We start from the raw sequence: 15,233 nt of genomic DNA, 5'->3' as shown, positions 1-15,233 counted from the left end.
TCCGCACTGACATGATTGGTTGATGGTAAGTGGTGGCATTACGTCCTGTATAAACAAACTCACTTCCTTGACAACTTCTTTCACACAGCTCTACTCAACAGCTCTACGCTGCTCTGCGAAGTGCAAAAAGTATGAATGCCCTGACTTCTGCAGAGGCCGTATCAGCATAAATGCTTCACTGCCAATGCGTATATCAGATTGACCATGCAGCACCTTTTAGCAGCTGCCGCCTTGTCATCAGTCAACAAGTTCAACTTCTATCTGAGAGTGGAGCATGCATTATATATCATTACCATCTAAATGAATCCCCCCCCAACCCACCTCCAATTGTACCCATAGTGCAGGAAAATGACTTACAGGGGTGGACAGCTCCAGATCTGAATGGCAGGAGTGTGTATAAGCTTTTGTTTCAGCCCCTCTCATACCTGATTACAAATCAGCCTATCGCCGGGATTAGTTATGTTGATCAACATGTTGATCTAACACCTGACTATCAAATCAACACTTTACGTTGTAAAGATTGTAAAAGTAGTTTTTTTAAATAATTTGATTCTTTTGTTGAGCTCCTTTTTGAAATAGAAACAAAACAAACAAAAAAATGGTGGAATTAACCACATCACTGAGACTCTCAAGGGCCCTTGTATATTTTTACAGGGGAGAGGAGGGGGATGAATGAGCCAATCATAAACTTGGGATTATTAGGTGACCTTCATGGTTTGAGCACCAGATTTAGCCACCCCTACTCTCACAATAAATGCCATGGGGTCTTTAATGACCTCAGAGAGTCAGGACACCCATTTAACATCCCATCTGAAAGACAACACCCCTACACAGGGCAGTGTCCCCAATCGCTGCCCTGGGGAATTGGGATATTTTTTAGACCAGAGGAAAGAGTGCCTCCTGCTGGTCCTCCAACACCACGCAATTATAGCAACATTAACTCGTGATAGATCCTTCGTAGTAATCAGAGGAATGAAAATTGATGTCAACATTTAAATAGGCTAACTCTGAATGTCTGATAAGTACCCTATTTTACCTCGGTCTAACACCAATGGAAAATGGCACCAAATATTTTCCAACTTTTTAAAAACTTGGCAAGTCAGTTAAGAACAAATTCTTATTTTCAAGATTGGCCTACGAACAGTGGGTTAACTGCCTTGTTCAGGGGTAGAACGATAGATTTTTATCTTGTCTGCTTGGGGATTCGATCTTGCAACCTTTCGGTTACAAGTCCAGCTCTAACCACTAGGCAACCTGCAGCCCCAACTAACCTGGTCTTAGCAGCTTTATAAGTTCTCGATTCGGGGGGAAAAGTGTATCTTATAAATAATAATAATAGATTTATTTATATAGCGCTTTTCATTACAAGTAGTATCTCAGTACCTACCTTGGCTAGCAGAAAGGGTTGGAAGCATTTTTTCAACTAACCTTTTCTTGACAATACTTTATGAATGTCTGTGTTCAGTTGCAGGTGGTTCCCCAAAAGAATATTCAGAATGTTTGGTATCTGGTGAGAACTAAGAAATGCCTCTTGCTTGTGTGTAGATCTTTGTTTTGATTGTACTGTGTGATGCACTGTCTACTTCTACACGTGGCCGAGTCGCATAGAAACCACTAGTTCCTGCAAAGATGTTGGGAAATGCAAGATGTCTGGCAGCTAAAATGGCAAGGAAACTCTTACTCGGAGCAAAACAAGGATTTGACTATCTTTCTGAATATTCTCTGGTGTTTGGAGAACCACCTGCAACTGAACACAGACATTTATAAGTGACACTTTTCTTCAGAATCAAGAACTAAGAAAGTATCACCAAGACAAGGTTAGCTGTTTGGAAGGATTCACATATCACCACCGTAACGATGTGTAGCTTCCAGACGACACAGCCTTATGGAGGGCCCAGAAACATGGCTTCGAACCCTAATTGGTAACATTGGTGCTGTGACCCAGGTGGGTCTCTTCGAGGAGGAGAAGGTAAAGAGGGAGGGGGGGGGGGTGATGATGATGATGTGTAACTTCTGTTGATGGTCAACTTTGTTTGTTCCTCAGAGTTGCGTGGACAGGTTGAGAAACAGCAGATCCGGGCTACTGGAGAAGTACCGCCAAATGGGAGAGAGTCAGCACTGTGACACCAAAGGCCAGATGGTGATTGAGTGGAACGCACTCCAGTCAGCCAACTGAGGGCTTCCTTCCCTTTGCAGTAAAGACTGCATAGGAGAGATGAGGGTTTATTGTCAGTTGGCTGTGCATGACAGTTAATCATATAGCTAACATGACTCCTACATAGAACAAATCTACAGCTAATCCTACATGAGCTATGTAACATGACATTACATAAGGCAGATGTATTGATACTAGTTAATTGTTTTATAATCCTGTCTTCCCAACACAGATGTAGTGTCATGAAGGAGTATGATGAACTGGCAGTGTTTGAAGAGATCCAACAGGAGCTCATGTCTCTAGGTAGTTTAATTTCCCAAATTAATGTTGCCTGAATACATTACACACACAGAGAAAACGAGACGAAACCCCCAAAATGTATGGTTCTCACTGTGAATAATATGTACTGCATTTTGTCTTTATACAGCACTCTACATCATTGATGAAAATGGGAAAAGTATGCCGTTTGAAGAGTTCTATGTGAATTCAGTTGTGGAAGAGATGGTCAGGGAAAGGGAAATCATATGTAAGTCTTTCAATCTCTCAGAGATGTGCCTTTGCCCCAAACCTTGAGCTGGCCAATCAGAAGTCTACTCGCGTTATAATATATATATATAATATTTATTTATTTTTACCCCCCTTTTCTCCGAAAGCCATGCGTCCTCCGAAACACAACCCAACCAAGCCGCACTGCTTCTTAACACAGCTCGCATCCAACCCGGAAGCCAGCCGCACCAATGTGTTGGAGGAAACATTGTGCACCTGGCGACCTGGTTAGCGTGCACTGCACCCGGCCCGCCACAAGAGTCGCTAGTGCACAATGAGACAAGGATATCCCTACCGGCCAAACCCTCTATAACCCAGACGATGCCCCATGGACCTCTCGGTCCGGCAGGCTGCGACAGAGCCTGGGCTCGAACCCAGAGTCTCTGGTGGCACAGGTAGCACTGCGATGCAGTGCCCTAGACCACTGCGCCACCCGGGTCATTAATATTTTTTATAAGCCAAATACAGAAAACCTGAAAAATTGGAAGAAAAACAATTTCACTCATATTGTAATAAATTATAGGTCATATTTCATAGAAACCTTCAAACACTGGACAGGTACTTCAAAGTTTACCAACCTCCCAAACCAAGATGCCCTTTTTACACTGAATACAAATATTAACGCAGCATGCAACAATTTCAACGATTTTACTGAGTTACAGTTCATACAGTGCCTTGCGAAAGTATTCGGCCCCCTTGAACTTTGCGACCTTTTGCCACATTTCAGGCTTCAAACATAAAGATATAAAACTGTATTTTTTTGTGAAGAATCAACAACAAGTGGGACACAATCATGAAGTGGAACGACATTTATTGGATATTTCAAACTTTTCTAACAAATCAAAAACTGAAAAATTGGGCGTGCAAAATTATTCAGCCCCCTTAAGTTAATACTTTGTAGCGCCACCTTTTGCTGCGATTACAGCTGTAAGTCGCTTGGGGTATGTCTCTATCAGTTTTGCACATCAAGAGAATTTTTTCCCATTCCTCCTTGCAAAACAGCTCGAGCTCAGTGAGGTTGGATGGAGAGCATTTGTGAACAGCAGTTTTCAGTTCTTTCCACAGATTCTCGATTGGATTCAGGTCTGGACTTTGACTTGGCCATTTTAACACCTGGATATGTTTATTTTCGAACCATTCCATTGTAGATTTTGCTTTATGTTTTGGATCATTGTCTTGTTGGAAGACAAATCTCCGTCCCAGTCTCAGGTCTTTTGCAGACTCCATCAGGTTTTCTTCCAGAATGGTCCTGTATTTGGCTCCATCCATCTTCCCATCAATTTTAACCATCTTCCCTGTCCCTGCTGAAGCCCAAAATGATGCTGCCACCACCATGTTTGACAGTGGAGATGGTGTGTTCAGGGTGATGAACTGTGTTGCTTTTACGCCAAACATAACGTTTTGCATTGTTGCCAAAAAGTTCAATTTTGGTTTCATCTGACCAGAGCACCTTCTTCCACATGTTTGGTGTGTCTCCCAGGTGGCTTGTGGCAAACTTTAAACAACACTTTTTATGGATATCTTTAAGAAATGGCTTTCTTCTTGCCACTCTTCCATAAAGGCCAGATTTGTGCAATATATGACTGATTGTTGTCCTATGGACAGAGTCTCCCACCTCAGCTGTAGATCTCTGCAGTTCATCCAGAGTGATCATGGGCCTCTTGGCTGCATCTCTGATCAGTCTTCTCCTTGTATGAGCTGAAAGTTAAGAGGGACGGCCAGGTCTTGGTAGATTTGCAGTGGTCTGATACTCCTTCCATTTCAATATTATCGCTTGCACAGTGCTCCTTGGGATGTTTAAAGCTTGGGAAATCTTTTTGTATCCAAATCCAGCTTTAAACTTCTTCACAACAGTATCTCGGACCTGCCTGGTGTGTTCCTTGTTCGTCATGATGCTCTCTGCGCTTTTAACGGACCTCTGAGACTATCACAGTGCAGGTGCATTTATACGGAGACTTGATTACACACAGGTGGATTGTATTTATCATCATTAGTCATTTAGGTCAACATTGGATCATTCAGAGATCCTCACTGAACTTCTGGAGAGTTTGCTGCACTGAAAGTAAAGGGGCTGAATAATTTTGCACGCCCAATTTTTCAGTTTTTGATTTGTTAAAAAAGTTTGAAATATCCAATAAATGTCGTTCCACTTCATGATTGTGTCCCACTTGTTGTTGATTCTTCACAAAAAAATACAGTTTTATATCTTTATGTTTGAAGCCTGAAATGTGGCCGAATACTTTCGCAAGGCACTGTATAAGGAAATCCGTCGATTGGAAGAAAAAAAATGAGGCCCTAATCTATGGATTTAACATGACTGGGAATACAGATATGTATTTGTTGGTCACAGATATCTTTAAAAAAAAAAGAAGTAGGGGCCTGGATCAGAAAACCAGTCGGTATCTGGTGTGACCATCATTTGCCTCATGCAGCGCAACACATCTCCTTCACATAGTTGATCAGGCTGTTGATTGTGACCTGTGGAATGTTGTCCGACTCCTCTTCAATGGCTGTTCGAAGTTGTGGGAACTGGCACACGCTGATCCAGAGCATCCCAAACATGCTCAATGGGTGACATGTTTGATGAGTATGCAGGCCATGGAAGAACTGGGACATATTCAGCTTCCAGGAATTGTGTACAAATCCTTGCCACATGGGGCTGTGCATTAACATTCTGAAACATGAGGTGATGGCGGGGAATGAATGACAATGGGCCTCAAGATCTTGTCATGGTATCATGGTATCACTGTGCATTCAAATTGCCATCAATAAAAGAGGATACGTCTCTACTTCTCATTTGTGCAGAAATCCTTAGGTTGTGCAAACCCACAGTTTCATCAGCTGTCCGGGTGGCTGGACTCAGACAATCACACAGGTGAAGAAGCTGGATGTGAAGGTCCTGGGCTGGCGCGGTTATACGAGGTCTGAGGTTGAGGCCGGTTGGATGTTGTAAAATGACGTTGGAGGCAGTTATGGTAGAGAAATTAACAAATTCTTTGGTAACAGCTCTGGTGTACATTTCTGCAGTCAGCATGGCAATTGCATGCTCCCTCAAAAGTTGAGACATCTGTGGCATTGTGTGTCAAAACTGCAGTTTAGAGTGGCCTTTTATTGTGCCCAGTGCACCTGAGTAAATTTCTTGCAGTTTAATGAGCTTCTTGATATACCACACCAGTCTGGTGGATGGGCTATCTTTGCAAAGGAGAAATCCACACTAAACGGGATGTAAATAAATTTGTGCATAAAATGTGAGAGGAATCAACATTTTGTGCATATGGAAAATTTCTGGGATCTTTTATTTCAGCTCATGAAACCAACACATTACATTTATATTTTTGTTCAGTATAGTTGGGCATTTTCTGTTGTCCTGGCCAGATATTCCTCACGATCATTTTAAGTAAGCGACTTTTTTCTGTTCATGGCTGATTGTCCTTTTTTGAACCTTTATTTAACTAGGCAAGTCAGTTAAGAACAAATTCTTATTTTCAATGACGGCCTAGGAACAGTTTGTTAATCTCGTCTCCAGCAAAAGGAACACGACCGCAGAGGTGCCGTAGTGTCTGTTGGAGAGGAGGGTAAACAGAACACATGGACTGTCACCAAATCCCCATCTTTTCCATACCCCCCAATACAGACGGCTTGCCTAACCTCAAGCCACCCAACTGACTGGTTTAAACACTTGGACTCATCCCAAATGGCACCCTATTCCCTATATAGTACCTTATGGGCCCTGAATTGATATTTTCTTTCCTATGGGTCCTGGTCAAAAGCAGTGTACTATAAAGGGAACGGGGTACCACTTGGGACATAGGAAGACAGTTTATCATAATTATTTCTGTTTGGGACGTCAGCCAGGCCATAATAGGACACTTGCCCAGTATCACTACTGAGCTCCCTCCACTTACCATGTTAAACATTCCTAATGTATTCATCTAATAAAACCATATTTTGAGATGAAGTATTAAGGGGTCCTTCACTAGAACTGGAAGTAGCATGGATTTATAGAATTGTTCATTTAAGGTGTCAAAGCAATAACAGTTTTCTTCAATGGTTATGTATTGACTATCAAATACTTGAATGCAAAGTACATTGACTATGTGGACACTGACTGGATCTTCATTACACCTTTTATAAAATGTCAGTTGACCATGCTTGGATACTATCTGAAATAAAATCATGCTGAACCACTCATTTATGAAACATATTATTTTGTCATACAGTGACTGACATGCTTCCAAAATGTTGACAAATGACAATGACAGCCTTCATACATTAACCTTATTTTGAGAGACAGTAAAATACAGAAGCATTTTCAACGCTGATAAATTTGCAGCAAAGCAGTAGTTCAATATTAAATTACCGTTCAAAGCAGCAGAAACTCATACAACAGTCTAAATGATAACTGACATGTCCAAACTGGGCAATGACTTCAATCAGTGCCTATACTTTCCCTCAAATTTAAATACTTTCCATTTGTTCACATTTTCAATGTAGAGGGGGATGGTGTCTTACTGAAATTAGTTTGGTTTGTGAATTTATTTATACACAGCTTGTTGAATCTATTCATTCCAAACATTAATTGCATTTGACAAAGCCACTGAGGTCCTCCAGGAACTTGATGTATTCGTGATGCTCCATGGCAGTGCTCAGCTCAATCAGTTCATCAGCAAACGTGTTGTCAACCCCCCGGTCAGCCAGGAAGTCCATGAGGTGGTCATACAGGGCCTGAGGTACACCACAAAGGAACGGCCAGTGAGAACTTAAAAATTAAACTGTAACCATGTGCAGCGGTCTAAGGCACTGCATCTCAGTGCTAGAGGCGTCACTACAGACCCTGGTTCGATTCCAGGCTCTATCACAATCAGCCGTGATTGGGAGTCCCATAGGACAGCGCCCATTTGGCCCAGCGTCACCCAGGTTAGGCAGTCATTGTAAATAAGAATTGGTTCTTAAGTTCTTTGGGCTGGGGGCAGTATTGAATAGCTTGGATGAATAAGGTGCCCAGAGTAAACTGTCTGCTACTCAGGCCAGTTGATATATGCATATTATTAGTAGATTTGGATAGAAAACACTCTGAAGTTTCTAAAACTGTTTGAATGATGGATGTCTGTGAGTATAACAAAACTCATACGGCAGGCAAAAACCTGAGAAAAAATCCAACCAGGAAGTGGGAAATCTGAGGTTTGTAGTTTTTCAACTCTTGGCCTATCGAATACAGTGTCTATGGGGTCAAATTGCACTTCACAAGGCTTCCACTAGATGTCAACAGTCTTTAGAACCTTGTTTGATGCTTCTACTGTGAAGTGGGGGCAAATGAGTGGGGAATGAGTCAGAGGTCTGCCAGAGAGCCACGAGCTGGACACGCACGTTCACGTGAGAGTTCGCTTGAGTTCCATTGCATTTCTACAGACAAAGGAATTCTCCGGTTGGTTGGAACATTATTGAAGATTTATGTTAAAAACACCCTAAAGATTGATTCTATACTGAGCTAAACGCATGAACAAAAAGGAGGTATTTGGAATAATTATGGACATCGAACAAAACAAAACATTTATTGTGGAACTGGGATTCCTGGGAGTGCATTTTGATGAAGATCATCAAAGTATATATTTATAATGCTATTTCTGACTTCTGTTGACTACACAACATGGCGGATATCTGATTGGGTTGTTTTGGTCCCTGAGCGCCGTACTCAGATTATAGCATGGTGTGCTTTTTCCGTAAAGTTTTTTTGAAATCTGACACAGCGGTTGCATTAAGGAGAAGTGTATCTATAATTCCGTGCATAATAGTTGTATCTTTTATCAATGTTTATTGTGAGTATTTCTGTAAATTGATGTGGCTCTCTGCAAAATCACCGGATGTTTTGGAACTACTGAACGTAACGCATCAATGTAAACAGATTTTAAAAAATATAAATATGAACTTTATCGAACAAAACATACATGTATTGTGTAACATGAAGTCCTATGAGTGTCATCTGATGAAGATCAAAGGTTAGTGATTAATGGATCTCTATTTATGCTTTTTGTGACTCCTCTCTTTGGCTGGAAAAATGGCTGTGTTTTTCTGTGACTTGGCTCTGACCTAGCATAATCATTTGGTTTGCTTTCGCTGTAAAGCCTTTTTGAAATTGGACACTCGTGGGATTAACAAGAAGTATATCTTTAAAATGGCCCTGCACTTTCACTGGCTGTTATCATATCTATCCCGTTAGTGGGATCTCAGCCCAAAAAGGTTTTAACTGACATGTCTAGTTAAATAAAGGTTAAATAAGCCAGCCACCTTAACCGTCGTGGGAGTAGGTTTGCAGTGTCTGGAGAGTAATACACCTCATAATTCCTGGTTACACTCATGTTGCTTTCTAAAAAGTGTGTCACAATTCTACCAAAGCTGCATTAAGACCAATATTCAATATTGTAGGCAGTCAAGTTATCATTGACACTCAGAAGTATTTGTAATGATATTTAATTTGCAGACAGATGGTCCAAGATACAGTACTTACCCAGTCCAGAGAGTCTGTGTTGAGTGTGTAGGCGGTCTCCTTCCACTCTACATCTCCCTCAGGCTGGAAGCTGACCTCACGGATGGCAAAAATATCACTCTCCTCTTCCCCTTCACCATGGATTGCCTGGAAAATGTATTTAGCCTAAGATTGTCAGATATATTGCTTATTAACTAAAGGTGGTAAGAAACAAAGCAATAAAGCCTTAGGTGATTAGCAACTGAGGGGGCATGCTTCCCAATTATGTTGATAAAGATGTATTTTGTTTCAACTTAGTCTGGACTATACATGAAGCCAATGATGATTCACTTGTAGGATAACTTACCTCATCTTCAGGATAATGGCAGTCAAACACCAAGGAATGTTTTGCTGCCTGTTTTGTCACCTCGACAACGAAGTTGGGTGAAGACACAATATCTGGCTTTAAGGAAACAAAATACACATGGTTCAAAACCTAAACAATGTAACAGTGCAACACGTTCAGTGCAGTGTGTGTCCATTTCGGAAAAGACAGTACAAAGAGGTTTACCTCATTCTCTGCAGACTTCTGTCCCTGTGCTTGTTCAGCCTCCTCTTCAAACTTAGGGGGAATACTGTTGTTGACGTTGAATGTGACGGTCACTCTAAGTAAAAGGACGAGGACAATGTAGTTGCTTATAGAAAATGTAGTTCAAATTACTTTCAAATAATGTTAACTGGGTTCATTTTGTGCAGTTATGGATTTATTAATACAACATCGAGGTTAATTATTAGTCAAATAAAATGTCTGCAGGGATTGTATCAGTACCGGTCATTTACTAATCTACTTGGTGTAGCAGGCAGGGATAAACTAATATCGAGATGGCCTTACTTTTCTCCAGAAATTGTCCTAATGAGTTTGGCTTCTGTGCCGTTCTGCTGTAGCTCCCACCCTCCAGACATCTTGGGAAGAGTACTGCTTTTCTGGATCTTCTTCTCTTCTTTGATTTCATCCGAAAGGAAATTTCCAAAGGCTTTGTCTCCTGAAACCGAGCAATTATATAGGATCTTAGAACAGAAGATAAGTCAGTATTAGCTACATGCTAGTGTAACGGATGTGAAACTGCTATAATATATATATATATATATATATATATCATCGCAGTGCTAGAGGCGTGACTACAGACCCTGGTTCAATCCCAGGCTGTATCACAACCGGCCGTGATCGGAAGTCCCATAGGGCGGCGCACAATTTGCCCACTGTCGTCCAGGTTAGGGGAGGATTTGGCTGGGATAGGCAGTCATTGCAAATAAGAATTTGTTCTTAAAAGACTTGCCTAGTTAAATACTGGTTAAAACTGTATATACACAATGTCCCATAGATTATGACCAATCCCTATACATTTGCACCCACCAATGTTCCATTCCCATGGTCACATGTGCATTGAATTACACACGGGTCCAGATGTAGATGACATCAAGGATAACCAGCCATTTAACATCACTTTCAATAGTTACTGATATTTTCATTATCAGCTTAGCCTTCCGCACTGCTCTAGAACAAGCGGTCTTAACTGATAAACAAACTAGCTATGAATATGACTAGCTACGGATAGATGTACACAGACGAATGTGAAACGCATTGGTGACATTTCTGTTGCCAATTTCGTCCAACCTGTCAGCTACATGACAACGGTTAAATAAATTATGTCCATGTTTTGCATCCTGGTCGCAGCTATTCCTCCATTGCTTTACATACAGGTAACTAGTAATTATATTCAACAAGTCCAAGTTTAACCCTAATTTAGCAGGGTAGGAGAGAATTTCTACTAACCCTAACCTTAATTTCCAACCTTAACCTAATTATCCTGACCTGCTGCGTAAATATAGCCGTATAGAAGTGGCGTGTTTTTAAGGAATGTCATATTTAGCTAGCAGCTAGATAGCGAACGTTAGCTAGCGTACTCACACAACAGTAGATACTTAATCCAGCTAGTTATTACCTTCTGTGTGTAGTGATCCACATCCACACGACACAGGAGTAAATCCTTTTGAACTGAAGAGTTTTGGTCTGTATACCGATGCTGCCCCGTTATGGCTCATCATCCAGAGAGACCGGCTGAAAGGCCGTATGGTTCCGGAGTTTGGAGAACATAATGTCGATCTCGTAAGAGGCTGGAGAGTTCGGGCCGAAAACATTGTGGTTGTAGAAATTCGAACTGCAGTACTCACCGTTCGGGAAAGAGACTTTAGCATGGTTATAGATTGGTATATTTGACTAAATAAGAAAATATAATAGTAAAATAAACCCAGAGTATCAGTTACCCACTACTGACGTTACAGACAGATTACTGCCTGAGAAAACACGTGGGAAGGACACCCTGACCTCCTCAAACTTTGAACCGGAAATGGTCCCAAGGTCCAGCCCACTGAGGTTTTGCAACGTTTTTTGTAATCATTTGGGGGAAAATAATAGGAATTAAAATATCTTAAATATTGGACTTTTTTTCAATTTTCGACGAAAATGACATGCCCAAATCTAACTGCCTGAGCTACTCAGGACCTGAAGCAAGGATATGTATATTCTTGATACCATTTGAATGGAAACACAGAAGTTTGTGGAAATGTGAAAATAATGTATGAGAATATAACACATTAGATCTGGTAAAATATAATACAAACAAAAAACATGCGTTTTCTATTTTTTTTTTCTTCGTCATCTTTGAAATGAGAGAAAGGCCGTTATATCACTTAGGAATTTAGATTTGGGCCACTAGATGAAAGCAGTGTATGCGTAAAGTTTTAGACTGATCCAAATAAATCAAATCAAATTGTATTTGTCACATACACATGGTTAGCAGATGTTAATGCGAGACAATGCAGTAATAACCAACGAGTAGTCTAACCTAACAATTCCACAACAACTACCTTATACACACAAGTGTAAAGGGATGAAGAATATGTACATAAAAATATATGAATGAGTGATGGTACAGAACGGCATAGGCAAGATGCAGTAGATGGTATTGAGTACAGTATATACATATGAGATGAGTAATGTATGGTATGTAAACATAAAGTGGAATTGTTTAAAGTGGCTAGTGAAACATGTATTACATAAAGATGGCAAGATGGAGTAGATGGTATAGGGTACAGTATATACATATGAGATGAGTAATGTAGGGTATGTAAACATTATATTAAGTGGCATTGTTTAAAGTGGCTTGTGATACATTTTTACATCAATTTTTCCATTATTAAAGTGACTGGAGTTGAGTCAGTATGTTGGCAGCAGCCACTCAATGTTAGCGGTGGCTGTTTAACAGTCGGATGGCCTTGAGATAGAAGCTGTTTTTCAGTCTCTCGGTCCCTGCTTTGATACACCTGTACTGACCTCGCCTTCTGGATGATAGCGGGGTGAACAAGCAGAGGCTTGAGTGGTTGTTGTCCTTGATGATCTTTATGGCCTTCCTGTGACATCGGGTGGTGAAGGTGTCCAGGAGGGCACTTTTACAGATTGTGCATCTGTAAAAGTTTGTGAGTGCTTTTGGTGACAAGCCGAATTTCTTCAGCCTCCTGAGGTTGAAGAGGCGCAGCTACGCCTTCTTCACCACGCTGTCTGTGTGGGTGGACCAATTCAGTTTGTCCGTGATGTGTACGCTGAGGAACTTAAAACGTACTACCCTCTCCACTACTGTCCCGTCGATGTGGATAGGGGGGTGCTCCCTCTGCTGTTTCCTGAAGTCCACGATCATCTCCTTTGTTTTGTTGACGTTGAGTGTGAGGTTATCTTCCTGCACCCCACTCCGAGGGCCCTCACCTCCTCCCTGTAGGCCGTCTCGTTGTTGTTGGTAATCAAGTCTAACACTGTCTGCAAACTTGATGATTGAGTTGGAGGTGTGCATGGCCACGCAGTCGTGGGTGAACAGGGAGTACAGGAGAGGTCTCAGAACGCACCCTTGTGGGGCCCCAGTGTTGAGGATCAGCGGGGTGGAGATGTTGTTACCTACCCTCACCACCTGGGGGCGGCCCGTCAGGAAGTCCAGTACCCAGTTGCACAGGGCGGGATCGAGACCCAGGGTTTCGAGCTTGATGATGAGTTTGGAGGGTACTATGGTGTTAAATGCTGAGCTGTAGTCGATGAACAACATTCTCACATAGGTATTCCTCTTGTCCAGATGGGTTAGGGCAGTGTGCAATGTGGTTGCGATTGCGTCATCTATTGGGGCGGTAAGCAAATTGGAGTGGGTCTAGGGTGTCAGGTAGGGTGGAGGTGATATGGTCCTTGACTAGTCTCTCAAAGCACTTCATGATGACGGACATGAGTGCTACGGGGTGGTGGTCATTTAGCTCAGTTACCTTAGCTTTCTTTGGAACAGGAACAATGGTGGCCCTCTTGAAGCATGTAGGAACAGCAGACTGGGATAAGGATTGATTGAATATGTCCGTAAACACACCAGCCAGCTGGTCTGCGCATGCTCTGAGGACGCGGCTGGGGATGCCGTCTGGGCCGGTTTCTGGTTTGGGAATATTTTAATAGTTGCTGTGGGTACGACATCACTGATGCACTTGCTATTAAACTCAATGTTGTTGTTTGACGGAATGCGGAACATATCCCAATCCACGTGATCGAAGCAATCTTGAATCATGGAATCAGATTGGTCGGACCAGCGTTGAACAGACCTGAGCGTGGGAGCTTCCTGTTTTAGTCTCTGTCTATAGGCTGGGAGCAACAAAATGGAGTCGTGGTCAGCTTTTCCAAAAGGAGGGCGGGGGAGGGCCTTATATGCGTCGCGGAAGTTAGAATAACAATGATCCAGGGCTTTACCAGCCCTGGTAGCACAATCAATATGCTGATATAATTTAGGGAGTCTTGTTTTCAGATTAGCCTTTTTAAAATCCCCAGCTACAATGAATGCAGCCTCAGGATATGTGGTTTCACTTTACATAGAGTCAAATAAAGTTCGTTCAGGGCCATCGATGTGTCTGCTTGGGGGTCAATATATACGGCTGTGATTATAATCGAAGAGAATTCCATTGGTAGATAATGCGGTCGACATTTGATTGTGAGGAATTCTAAGTCAGGTGAACAGAAGGACTTGAGTTCCTGTATGTTGTTATGATCACACCACGTCTCGTTAATCATAAGGCATACCCCCCCGCCCCTCTTCTTACCAGAAAGATGGTTGTTTCTGTTGGCACGATGCGTGAAGAAACCAGCTGGCTGCACCGACTCCGATAGCGTGTCTCAAGTTAGCCATGTTTCCGTGAAGCAAAGAACATTACAGTCTCTTATGTCTCTCTGGAATGCTACCCGTGATCGGATTTCATCAACCTTGTTGCCTGACCAGAAGAATTAACCATTGCATTACTGTTCAAAATGTTGTCAAATTGGTCAACTGATAAATTTTCAAGTACATAACTATAGAGAACATACAACAATTGTATGGCAATAAGAAATGTAAGTTTATACACTCCCAGGAATGTCAAATGATGGATAATTAGCTTCCCTACGGAAAATACACTAACCTTCACACATCTAGATGGGGGGGTTCAAACTATAGAACCCAGTTCCTACATTTGAATTTAAAAAATGATTTTATCTAACAAAACTTTTGTTGTTGTGCACTCTCCTCAAACAATAGCATGGTCTTTTTTCACTGTAATAGCTACTGTACATTTGACAGTGCAGTTAGATTAGCAATAATAGAAGCTTTCTGCCCATATAAGACACGTCTATGTACTTGAAAACATTCTTGTTACTTACTTACAATGTCATGCTAATCACATTAGCGCACGTTAGCTCAAGCGTCCCGTGGGGGGGGCAATCCCGTAGAGGTAGAGAAGAATAGGGGGCCCAACTCTGCGGAAAATCTGCGGTCTCCCTCCAGCAGATGCCATTTTTTCATTGTTTCGCCCACCAAGCAGAGTTTTTGTATGGAGGTCAATGAGAGTGTCAAATTTGGTCAACAAAAAAATTTATGTATCTGAGGTTTATTTGAGAAAAAATATGTTTCGTAATGCTTAAGTTGTTACGAGTGTACTGATATAAGTAGAACACGTGACATC

General features: G+C 41.7%; 1 protein-coding gene across 2 annotated transcripts; it reads right to left on the bottom strand.

Moving 5' to 3' along the window:
• Positions 1-6,875: 6,875 nt before the first annotated feature.
• c1qbp (complement component 1, q subcomponent binding protein) lies at positions 6,876-11,571 on the bottom strand. 2 transcript variants are annotated; one of them, XM_024432645.2, is made up of 6 exons: positions 11,168-11,571; positions 10,057-10,207; positions 9,736-9,829; positions 9,532-9,627; positions 9,207-9,350; positions 6,876-7,426 (listed from the first exon to the last, which is right to left on the bottom strand). In XM_024432645.2, the coding sequence occupies exons 1-6, from the start codon at positions 11,418-11,420 to the stop codon at positions 7,277-7,279; spliced, it is 888 nt and encodes a 295-aa protein (XP_024288413.1). In that variant the 5' UTR covers positions 11,421-11,571; the 3' UTR covers positions 6,876-7,276. The 2 variants fall into 2 exon arrangements, with proteins under 2 accessions (XP_024288413.1, XP_024288414.1); XM_024432646.2 differs by having other exon boundaries at positions 9,207-9,332; positions 11,168-11,569.
• Positions 11,572-15,233: the final 3,662 nt, after the last annotated feature.

The sequence above is a fragment of the Oncorhynchus tshawytscha genome, linkage group LG09 (assembly GCF_018296145.1).
Source record: "Oncorhynchus tshawytscha isolate Ot180627B linkage group LG09, Otsh_v2.0, whole genome shotgun sequence".
In the NCBI taxonomy this organism is placed as follows: domain Eukaryota; kingdom Metazoa; phylum Chordata; class Actinopteri; order Salmoniformes; family Salmonidae; genus Oncorhynchus; species Oncorhynchus tshawytscha.
Note: the sequence above shows the minus strand (reverse complement) of the source record. Positions and strands in the feature narration are given on the sequence as shown.

Bases quoted from the DNA above. Each gene is read 5' to 3' on its own strand.
- c1qbp (XM_024432645.2), bottom strand. From the start codon at position 11,420: ATGCTAAAGTCTCTTTCCCGAACGGTGAGTACTGCAGTTCGAATTTCT. The intron at 10,208-11,167 runs GTAATAACTAGC...GCTCGGTTTCAG, and splicing joins TGGATCACTACACACAGAAG to GAGACAAAGCCTTTGGAAAT. The intron at 9,830-10,056 runs GTAAGGCCATCT...CCTTTTACTTAG, and splicing joins AGGACAATTTCTGGAGAAAA to AGTGACCGTCACATTCAACG.